At 40.1% G+C, this 12,225-nt stretch overlaps 1 protein-coding gene across 4 annotated transcripts in view; it reads left to right on the top strand.

The window, feature by feature from the left end:
* LOC114645883 (uncharacterized) overlaps nucleotides 1–12,225 on the top strand; it is a 235,378-nt gene that overhangs the window by 107,694 nt on the left and 115,459 nt on the right. For all 4 annotated transcript variants that reach the window (XM_028793784.2, XM_028793783.2, XM_028793782.2 and 1 more), the window contains exon 8: nucleotides 4,682–4,804. In XM_028793784.2, coding sequence (XP_028649617.1) covers nucleotides 4,682–4,804 — 123 coding nt within the window. The remainder of the gene's footprint in view (nucleotides 1–4,681; nucleotides 4,805–12,225) is intronic.

Below are 12,225 nucleotides of genomic sequence, written 5' to 3'. Positions count from 1 at the left end.
GGGAGAAGGGCCTTAGTCAGGGAGGTGACCAAGAACCCGATGGTCACTCTGTCAGAGCTCCAGAAGTCCTTTGTGGAGAGAGGAGAACCTTCCAGAAGGACAACCATTTCTGCAGCAATCCACCAATCAGGCCTATATGGTAGAGTGGCCAGACAGAAGCCACTCCTTAGTAAAAGGCACATGGCAGCCCACCTGGAGTTTGCCAAAAGGCACCTGAAGGACTCTCAGACCATGAGAAAGAAAATTCTCTGGTCTGATGAGACAAAGATTGAACTCTTTGTTGTGAATGCCAGGCACCACGTTTGGAGGAAACCAGGTACTGCTCATCACCAGGCCAATACCATCCCTACAGTGAAGCATGGTGGTGGCAGCATCATGCTGTGGGGATGTTTTTCAGCAGCAGGGACTGGGGGACTAGTCAGGATAAAGAGAAAGATGACTGCAGCAATGTACAGAGACATCCTGGATGAAAACCTGCTCCAGAGCGCTCTTGACCACAGACTGGGGCGACGCTTCATCTTTCAGTAGGACAACGACCCTAAGCACACAGCCAAGATATCAAAGGAGTGGCTTCAAGACAACTCTGTGAATGTCCTTGAGTGGCCCAGCCAGAGCCCAGACTTGAATCCGATTGAACATCTCTGGAGAGATCTTAAAATGGCTGTGCACTGATGCTTCTCATCCAACCTGATGGAGCTTGAGAGGTGCTGCAAAGAGGAATGGGCGAGACTGGCCAAGGATAGGTGTGCCAAGCTTGTGGCATCATATTCAAAAAGACTTGAGGCTGTAATTGCTGCCAAAGGTACATCGACAAAGTATTGAGCAAAGGCTGTGAATACTTATGTACATGTGATTTCTCAGTTTTTTTATTTTTAATAAATTTGCAAAAACCTCAAGTAAACTTTTTTAATGTTGTCATTATGGGGTGTTGTGTGTAGAATTCTGAGGAAAAAAATGAATTTAATCCAACATAACAAAATGTGGAAAAGGTGATGCACTGTGAATACTTTCTGGATGCACTGTATGTCTTTAGAAAAACCCAAAGAAAAGTCCACATGAACATGGGGAGAACAGAATCCTGGAGGGAATTTAAGTTCAATTTCTGACTTGAACTATACATTCTAAATCCCTTTTAATGAGCCTTCTCCTATTCAGTTTTAGATATTCATAAGTAATAAAAATATGTGTATTACTGATTTACAGTTCTGTATGTTTACTTTTAAACATATTTCAGAATAGTTCTGAGTTTTTCTTCTTCAGTTAAATATCTACAGAAATTGGTTTATTATGACTTTGGAAATGTATTGTTATAAGAGTTTACATTAAAAATACTGAATGGATAAATATATGTACAAATCATTTGTTATGCAGAAAATTATGATGACTTTCAAGGGGATGGAATACTTTTGCACGCCGCTGTCCATGTTCATACTGTATACACTTACACTTACACACACACCTTTATATATTAAAAACCACATGAATAAGGTGAGGGAGGCTATATTACTGGTTTGTGAGGGCTATTGCTCTGGGAAAGAAACTGCTTAGGTGGTTATTAGTTTTAGTTTTAATTGACCTAAAGTGTTTATCAGAGGGGAGTTTTTGGAGCAAGTGATGACCTGGGACAGATGAGTCCAAGGTGATCCTTTTGACATGGTTTATGGCACTAGATGCAACAGACTGAAGAGCACAGCCAAATATTTTCTCAGCAGACCTCAGAACACTCTGTAATTTATTTTTGGAGCTGACCGTTGCTGAGCAAAACTAGACAATAATGAAGAATGTGATCACACTTTCACTTATGACTTTGCAGAACTGTAAGAGGATGAACTCGGAAATGTATAATTTCTTTAGCTGGTGTAAAATGTACATCCACTGCTGAGGCTTGTTAGTGATTTAAGTGGTATTAATGTCCCACAAGGGAATTTGTGTGAGTTTTGTGTCCAAATATTTGAAGGCTTCCCCCCATACTGACCATAGAATCATTAATTAGTACAGAGAGAGGTTGTAACTGCTGTTTGTGAAAGTCAATTATCATTTCCACTGTCTTGGTGGTATTGAGAACTGTAGATGGGTATTTGTAGTGAACCAAGATATGGTGTTTCATTTTTGATGGTGGTGTCATCAGCAAATGTAATACTTTTTCCTGAGAAGTCAGTGGACCTACAGTCATTAATACATGGAATAGAGTAAGGAGGGAAAGGACACAGCCTTGAGTGGTACCCGTGCCAGTAGGAAGAAAGTCTGACAGATGGGAGCCCAACTGCCCATGCTGTTTCTTATAAGTCCATTTACAGATGGAAGCATTCAGATCAGTTTGTAGAAGTTTACTTAACAATTTAGGGACAATGGTATCAAATTCTGACCTGAAGTCTAAAATGTAAGTTTCCTTTACAGTCCAGGACAACATGAAGGACCATGTTTATGGCATTGTCCACAGGGCTATTTGCCCTTCCCCGTATGCAAACAGAAGTGAGTCAAGTTACACAGCAGTAACGGATTTCAGATGGAAAAGACATATCTGGTCAAATATTTTCGGAATAATCAGAATTTCTGAATTATCTTACAAATATTCTTCATTAAAGGATGGCTTAGTAGTTAGTGCATGATTCAAATGATTTCCAATGATTCAAAATGCACCAACATGTTTTGTGCTCAACCAACCGAGGCGGGTACATCTCACTCTTTATTTCAGATCACTACATTCACTCCCTGTAGTGGCACATGTTAGGTTCAGATCCTTGATCCTTGTATCCAGAGTAGTCAGTTTGTCAGCACCCATATATATGAAGACACTTGTGAGGTCCTATGCTCCAACTCAACTCTGGTAATGCCACCTTTATGTTTTTTCATGTCTCACTCTCCCTTATTGACTCCCTCAATGTGCTTCAGAAATGTTTGAAGACTGTTGTTTGGTGAATTTCTGTCTGACCAATATTAGCTGTTAGGTTTTTATTGTCTAGGAAGTCGCTTGTGTTTTGTTCTGAACTCTTCAATTGTAGTGATCAATTTTGTAACCTTGTCCTGTTACACTTGTTCCCAAACAGTCCCCCAGACTGAAGATTACTCGATTATGATGACCTTGTTTGTGGGTCACTTTGGATAGAACAGTTTAAAGGTAAATGTAGGGCAGCTATCTAACAGGTCCATAACTGGATTTGAACCCCTGCTCTCTGCAGTGTGTGTGTGTGCGTGTTTTTCTTTTGTTTATTCCAGTTTTTACTCCAGTGATCTGCGGTTTTAGTGGATTGAGGACACTAAATTGGCTGGGTGTGACTGTGAATATACCCAATGATGAACTGCTACTCCACCTAGTTTGATTTCTACCATCTACCAGCTGCTCTCAAAGTAGACTTAGTGATGCTTTATTAAAATGAATAAGACTCATAAAATGACTAAGTGAAAGAATATTTCAAAAAATGAAGGCACAGTGGAACAATATTGCATAGAGAGCTGAAAATGCTGCTGAAATGTGCAGTCACATTTGATATAATTGGAAGCACTAAACTGGTCGTGTGTGGATTTATATACATCCGTGGTTTTTTCCTGTCATGTGCTTAATGCTACCAGGTCAGGTTTCTGCTGTCTTTTACTCCATTGGAAAGGTGGGAAATGCATCATAAATGTCAACTATGCTTGAAAGTGTGATACAATGTGTGCTAACCTAGGGCCATACTGCTATGGCCAATATTGAACTGCACCGGTTGCCATTTTTCTTGGTATCCTAAGGAGAGTAATATCTGTGGTTTGTGTGTTTTCACCTGTTCCTCCGAATCCCATGTAAATGCTAGGGGCCTCTGTTGCCCCGTTAACCCCAACAGACAGACTCTCTGGACACCGAGTAAAAGTCCCAAGAAGAATTTTAATATTCTTTTCTTCTTAAAGAACAATGCCTTAAGCACCACAGCCACAATAGCACAGGTAAATGATAATAAGTCAAGCACAAACACAATATAAATCTCTCCTCCATACCTCCAAGCAAGCATTGTCCACCTCCTCCCGACTCTGGCTCGCCTGCTGGGTTTTCAGCAGTCCTTTAAATAGTCCTTAACCTGGAAGTGCTTCTGTCCTTCCGACCATGTGACTGGCTGGCACTTCCGGGTCTAATGAAGACCTGGCTTTTTTTTCTTCAGCCTGGAAGTACTTTGGGGCTTTTGTCCTTGTGACTACCTCGTACTTCCAGACTATAGGGAAAGGATGAGTCCCCAGGTCAATCGACAGCTCCCCCTGGCAGCACCCACAGCAACAAACAGGGCTGAGAAACCTAACTCCGTCCCAGGATGCCCTGTGGGAATCTGGGGCACTGTTACACTCCAAGGAAGCTGCCATCTAGCATTTTGGAGTTGGCAGTGTCCAAAAGTAGCTGCCTTCCCCCATCCTTCCATCGTCAGGGAAGCTGCCGGCTGTCTATCACACCATCCGTAATGCCATTTTGTTTTCTGGGTGGTTTGTATGTAGATGTGAGTGAAGTGTGATCAGTTGAGGTGAACGTCTGTGTTGAAATATTTTCTTTATTAAAACTGTCAGTCAGGATTAGGGCGCAGATACGGTAAAGAAATTAAGCCAGAATGTGGCCTTTTAGACACGGGGTGACAAGTGTTACAGGGCCTTCATTGCTACAGGGTTAGATTACATCTTGGCTCCTTGCCATCCCACCAACTGATCCTTCTTCTTTCGGCAGATATTGATGAGTGTGCCGGAAGCCATTCGGCATGTCAGCACCGCTGCCAGAACAGTGTGGGAAGTTACAAATGCTCTTGCCGACCAGGCTTCTACCTGCATGCCAATGGGCACACCTGCATAGGTAAGTGGCATCTTAATACTCTGACAGGATGTAACCTTCTGGTTTGCTGATTCCTACTTTCTACTGGATGGCAATAAACTGGTTTAAAAGCCTACAGTCTAGAAATGTAAGATAAACAACTACTATATGTCAATTCAAAATATGGAGCTACTGTATGTTCTCTTGCCCAGTGTTCTGTATAATGTGCTGCATCAATTGCACATTACACTGTACTCTTAATAACCATAGCATCATGTGACAGTACTTATTAAGAATGATAGATTGATATCACCAGGTTTTGTGTGGAGAAACCAAGTTAATTTTAGTCATTACTAAGGTGCATCTGTTTTGTCTCTGTCCATCACCACTACACCGTCCCTCTGAGTGTTCACAGAGAACCATTGTACTACATCACTGAATTCTTGTCATTGACCATTACCCTAATCCTCTGTGTAAGGTCGGTAGCACAAATTTTCCTTGGGATCAATAAACTATCTATCTATCTATCTATCTATCTATCTATCTATCTATCTATCTATCTATCTATCTATCTATCTATCTATCTATCTATCTATCTATCTATCTATCTATCTATCTATCTATCTATCTATCTATCTATCTATCTATCTATCTATCTATCTATCTACATTGCATGACTTCCAGTGGAGATGTCAAACCTAGTGACTGCAGTTGCCAGATCTCTTTGCCTAGAGATCACACTATTAGTAATTGCAAGAGAAGACAAATTGCACAACTCTGTGAAGATGTTTTTACACAATTTCACATTTCCAAAGTATCATGAACATGCTGCATTCTGACAGCCATGTTGCCTGAGTTTGTCGGTGTTCTAAATGCACACGGGTACACCATAACCACCAAGGAAAGCAATCCCTTTGCGTTCACTATGTTGGAATATGGTTTCTGTGAAAGGTGACCAATCAGGGAATGAGACATTGTAATCAGCAGGATCCAGTTAGGGAAGAGCCACATAATAAGCATGAACCAATGAGAGTGTGATTAGAGTCTGCGATTTCAAAACTCTTCTTTCTCTCCCATCCAAACTGTAACACTAAGGTGGTATTTTCAGAAGTATACAGCTCTGGAGACTGTTTTCATGAGTCTCCGCTTTCAGGAGTTAAAAACAGAAACTAACATCTGCATCTTTAAATGTAATAGTGTGGATGTAACCTAATGGCAGGTCTCCACTGAAATCCATAGTGCTGCTATAGTCTGATTAAGGATTCCATTTTATATTGATCACCTAGGCAATTGTTCCATCAGAGCTGCTTTCCTCCTAGACGTTCACAGAGTCATCAAACAGTTAGTGTATTAAAGTTTTTGGCATGGAGCAAGAGGGACCTTGTAGAAACACAGAAGGAACCAATTTCTCCAGCGACCACCTAATTCTACATCTGGTTTCAGGTTTCCCTGGCTGCCTGGTTGGGACAGTATGTGTATACTCTGGGGCCATGCCAAGACTTGGCCACCTTGTGCCCTCTCAGCCAGGCATGGTGCCAAAGGGAGAGTCGCAAAAAGAGTTCAGGGGAGCCCTCGTCTTCTCACGCTGAGGCTGTTTATATTTGCTCATGATAATATTAATTTGACCCTCTCAAGGTGCCAAGAACACTTTAAATTTTCCAATTGACATGTTGGTGATGAATAGTTTGCTTTAAATAGACAGCAGCTTTGATCCCACAAATCTTATTTCAGCTTGAGAAGGAGAAACACATGGCCAGACATACTGTATCTCCCTGCCTCGAGTACTAGAAGACTTGCTGGCACCACTTTGTGCTATTGAGGTTCTTTTAAACAAAGTACCATTGAGCTGAATATATTTCTGATTTGAGAAATTGGTGCGCCATATTCAAGCTGTCACCATTAGCTAAATTTGGGCTAAAATGTGATCCATCCATCTGCTGATTTCCTGAAGACCTTTATTTGAATTCAGGGTCATGGGAGCCAAAGCAAGGCAGTGACCAACCCCAGACATGGTTCCAGTCTAAATTCTTATTGTACATAGTCATCTTGCCACTAATAAACGGTAGTAAACAGGGGGGTAAACATTAATATTATACAAAGTTATTGTCTGTTTTACCTGCATTTTTTATCACTCTTTAATTTAATATTGTTTCTTTATCATTATGCTACTGCTGGAGTATGTGAATTTCCCCTTGGGATTAATAAAGTATCTATCTATCTATCTATCTATCTATCTATCTATCTATCTATCTATCTATCTATCTATCTATCTATCTATCTATCTATCTATCTATCTATCTATCTATCTATCTATCTATCTATCTATCTATCTATCTATCTATCTATCTATTGGACTGCCACAGACTGCCACAAAAGTGGGTTTAACTCCATCATACTGCTCTAGATTTAGAGCCATGATCTTTGGGATTTGTAGATATATTAATTAGGTAGAAAGTGCCCGCCTTTACTGACCTTGTTGTTAAATTGCCTGCTTTATTTCTACTTCATTAACTCAGAAATAAACTGCAACATACACTTCTGTCAAAGTACAGTATTTAGTGCACAAGTTCAATGATTTTTCTTTATTTAGTTGCTCGTGCCCATAGTTAGGGTTGCCAGATGTCCCTTATATACAGGACATATTTGATAATTTTGTCCACTGTCCCGTACTGACCTTTCAGGGACACCCAAATGTCCCGTATTTAGTTCATTTTCAAATTTCGTAATAAAAATATATTTTTACTACCTTCTTACAGTACTTAGTTGTAACTTTATAAGTAATTATACTTTCTTTTCTCAGATTCTCTTGATGAAAATAACATAAATGTAACGAGAAAAGTAGTGTTTACTGCTTGTTTGCAACTTGTTCAGTTGCTATGGTTGGCTGAGGACAGCGACACTGTTACCATTTTGCTTTCCAGTCGCGCTGCTGTGCAGTTCTGTATCAGCATTGCAACATTACACAATAAAGTGTGTTGTTACTTCTTGTCACAGCCCACTTTTTTTCTAACTTAAAAACAAATCCATCCATCCCAAGATGCCAAAACGTAAATTTCATGATGAATATTCCAGCGAATTGACATTTATCAAACAAGGCAGAAGCTGTTTTGAAGCAAACTGTGGTGTATGTAATTGCACTGTATGTAATTGCACTTTCAGTAAACAATTTTTAAAAGAGTTTACTTTCGTTTTCCTCATAACCTATTAAAATCCTTGCTTTATGTTTTTAATTTATGTCTCTACTTTTATATAATATATTGGTGTGGGTGTGTAGGGGGCATGTATAAATTTATATATATTGTAATATAGAGAGAGTTTTTAAGAGTGTCCCGTATTTCTAATTTTCTAATCTGGAAACCCTACCCATAGTCAAAATATAAACTCTTCTTCTGGTGTTTCTCATGGTGGTTTCTGAGTTAAGATCCCAACCAGTGCAAATTCCATGCAGACTCTGCATGTTCTCCTCGCTTTTTCCATAAAATGTGTAGATAAAGTTGAAGAGCAGCTCTGAATTTCTCCTGTGTATGTAGGTGTAACAGGTCTCCCATCAAGCATTCGCTCCAGTGACATCCTAAGTGCTGCCATAATGGGCCGACCTTCATACACACTGTGGACAAAGGCTTTAAAAGTGAGAGGGACGCTCAGGGACGCAGCCCTACAGATACCTGTGTGAGGTCATTTGAAGCAAGGCAGGTTTGAAAATGCTGATGCAAAAAAGGTAGAAATTAGATAAATGTAAATCAGGAGAAATAATCTAGGTTGCAAAACACACATTTTTTTACATTATATGGCTTCTTTTATAAAATGAATAAAAAAAGTATCATAACCTTCATAACATAAAATAACATATCAATAGATCCCGATGGCATTCCAGGACATGGTTTTAAGATCTGTGCCACTCAGCAAGCACCAGTATTCATGGTAAAAGTACCAACATGCTTTAAATGGTCCACCATTGTTCCTGTACCAAACAAATTACATCCAACCAGGGTGAATGACTACTTGCACTAACACCTACAGGAATGAAGTGTTTCAAGAGGCATGTCAACTATTATATATATTGTTCACTGCTCCAAAAACTGGATTCATTACAGTTTGCCTATCAGTCCAGTAGATAATGCCATCACCTTGATTTCATATAGTCCTGGCCCACTTGGACAACAAAAGAGGGAATTATGTGCAAATGCTATCTATAGACTATAGTTCTGCATTTAACACAATAAACTCCAAATCCAGGGATCTGTATCTGAACATCTCACTGTGCAGCTGGGTTTTTGACTTCTTAACAGGCAGACCCCACGTGGTTCAAGTGGGTGCTCATACCTCATCATCCCTCACCATCAACACAGGGGCTCCACAGGGCTGTGTTCTGAGTCCTCTACTGTACTTCCACTACATATATGATTGCATGGCTGCAAATGACTGCAAAGGTTTGCTGATGACACAGCTGTGGTAGGCCCGATCTATAACAAAAATGAGTTGGCTTACCTGGATGATAAGGAGAGTCACACTGGTGTTGGGACAAAGGTCTACACCTGATAAACAGCAAGACAAAGGAGTTGATTGTGAACTTTGGATGAAAACACCAGAGACACTACCAGCCCGACGGTATTAACAACAGTCAAGTAGAGAAGGTGGGCAGTTTCAGATCACAGAACACTTGACCTGGTCCAAGCATGTTGACACATTGGTGAAGAAGTCACAACACAATGTCTTTACTACCGCAGATGCATCAGGGATTTTAGGCTGTCCTCCCAGATACTAAAGAGGTTGGGAGCATGCGTTGATAGCATGTTGCCGCACGCACCACATAACAAACCATCTGGATTGGCACCCAAGTGCAGTAGGTGACTCCTCAGCACCACAATAGAACAGAGTGAGTTTTTTTTTTTTTTATGGTGGCTGGAGTGCTAATCCTGCCACCAACCCCTAAGTTTTCCCTGTAAATTGGAGGACATGCTTGCAGATTAACATTATACCCAGGACAAAGCAATTATAGGTTAAGGGCCTTGTTGAAGGACCCAACGGAATAGAATCACTTTTGGCTTTTTGCGGGATTCGAATGGGCAACCTTCCAATTACCCTAGCCTCAGAGCCATCACTGCGCCCCAAGATACTAAAGAACTTTTCATATCCACTATTGAGCGTATCATGACAGAAATTATTGGAACCAGTATGCAGCAAGACCACAAGTCTCTGCAGAGAGTGGTGAGGTCAGATGAACACATCACTGGGTGTGCACTCTCAAACTTCCAGAATACCCACACCAAGCAATGTTGGAACAAGGCATGGAAAATAATCATGAACCACTCATTTCCACAACGGCCTCTCCTCTGTGCTGTGGTCAGGAAGATGCTACCACTGCCTGAAGAGAAGTTCGGAGAGACTGAGGAGGAGCTTCATTTCACAGTCCATACATATCCTAAATGAGGACAGTGCCTAAAGCTTCATGATGCACTATTGTTTATATACAAGGTGAGACACAAAAATAACCGGACTGGGCTCGGGGATTTCCTGGAAAACCGTCTAGAGGTTGGCCAAACATGAATCATAGAACTATATCCCCTCCTACACTCCCTGTCAAACCGCCGACCGGCTAGGTATATCCTATGAATATTCCAGTTAGTATTTGCACAACAATCGCTACACGAGTTGCAGCTATAATGTGAGGTGAAAAAATCGAACAGCGAATCAACATCAAATTTCTCGTGAAATTGAACAAAGCGGCCACAGAAACTTATGAAATGATAAATACAGTTTGTCTCGCACACAGGTTTTTGAGTGGCACAAACATTTCAAGGAAAGACAAGAACATGTGGAAGACGTTCAATGCCCAGGTCAAGAGGGGGGTGGGTGCTTCACCAACACAACGCTCCCACGCAGAATGCTTTTTCCGTAAAGCAGTTATCACTGACAAAAACATTCCTGTCCTCGATCATCCTGCCTGTTCACCCAATTTAGCTCCCTGTGATTTTTACTTGTTCCCGAAAATCAAAAGTGACCTGAAGGGAACACATTTTTCTTCAATGGATGAAGTGAAGACAGAAACAGCAAGCCTGTTGAAGAGCCTCAAACAAGAAGACTTCCAGTGCTGTTTCAATCAAAGGAAGGTACGTATGGAGCGGTGTAGAGATCAGGAGGGGGAGTATATAGAAGGTAACAATGTTTAGAATGCTGTGATCCATCAAAAAATATTTTTTTTTACCAATCCGGTCATTTTTGTGTCTCACCTCGCATTTTTATAATGGTAATATAATGCATACTACTGCTGTCATTGTACATATTATTTTTTAAATATTTACGAGTCATATTTGTTGTTTATTATCCATTTAATTTCTTCTCCTAATACAGACTTGGAGTTATCAACTAAGCATGTCACTTCTCACTGTCCTGTGTATAATTTGATTTGATTTGATTTGATTTAGTCCAATGCTGGAAGGCAGAAACTGTCTCCTCTGTTCAAATTAGCATGTCTGCCACAGGAGCTACTCGTAAACACCCACCAGTTTAAAGTCAACCATTAAACCAAACAGCCTGCTTTGTAATGAGGGAGAAAAAACTACAGAGACACAAGAAGTACATGCCAATGCCACACAGATTAAAACTTGGTCTGGACTCGATCCATGTCTCCTGGAGCAGTGAAGCAGAAGTGCGAACCACTGTACAACCCACTGAAAATATTACACTTTCTAAATATCAGACGTCTTAACGAGTTTTTAAATGTTAACAAGGTGTTTTATTGAAGCACTCAAAATACGTGTTGGAAGTGAGGGGATAAGAAGCCTGGAGTATTTTTGCAAGTTGCCAATTTTCACTTCATAATTTCATTGGTTTTCTGCCACACTGTCAGATCTGTTCAGATTTCTGTGTTCTTAAAACAATTGTCATGTTTCTTTTTCATGTTGGAGTTAGAGAGCAGCATGCATTAAACTGAGACTTCCTTACCTTCTCTCTAACCGCTCAGTTTCCATCCAAAGTTCAGAATGAAATGTGCCTGGTAGTGCTTGTAAAAGGTGGACATTTCTGCAGGATAATTCAGTGTTATTTTTTCTTCATTGATTTTATTTATTTATAAAATAAAACAATTGGAAACAATTAGGAATTCATTATTTTGGTATAACTGGGAATGAATAATGAAGTAGAATTATTATTCTAAGCCCTGCTAATCTGCTAATTAAGCAAAGCAGTAAGTTCCTCCAAGGATGTCTGTCATCTTCAGTTATGTTAAACAATCCCCATGACCTTTGCTAGAAAAGTTAGGCTTAGAAAATGAATAAATTAATGTTAAAAGACATTTTTTGCTTATATTATCTTACTTGAAATTGCATTGAAATGTCAGCATGCAGACATGTCTTGACCATGTATTGTTTCTTGAAGAAATGCTTTATTTTAATTGCCTACACATTTCTCCTGTAATTAAATGCAATTTCTTATCCCAGAATTTGTTGCATTTTCAGTTAAAC

Source organism: Erpetoichthys calabaricus, chromosome 2 (genome assembly GCF_900747795.2).
Source record: "Erpetoichthys calabaricus chromosome 2, fErpCal1.3, whole genome shotgun sequence".
In the NCBI taxonomy this organism is placed as follows: Eukaryota; Metazoa; Chordata; class Cladistia; order Polypteriformes; family Polypteridae; genus Erpetoichthys; species Erpetoichthys calabaricus.
This window is presented reverse-complemented; position numbering and strand designations above follow the sequence as displayed.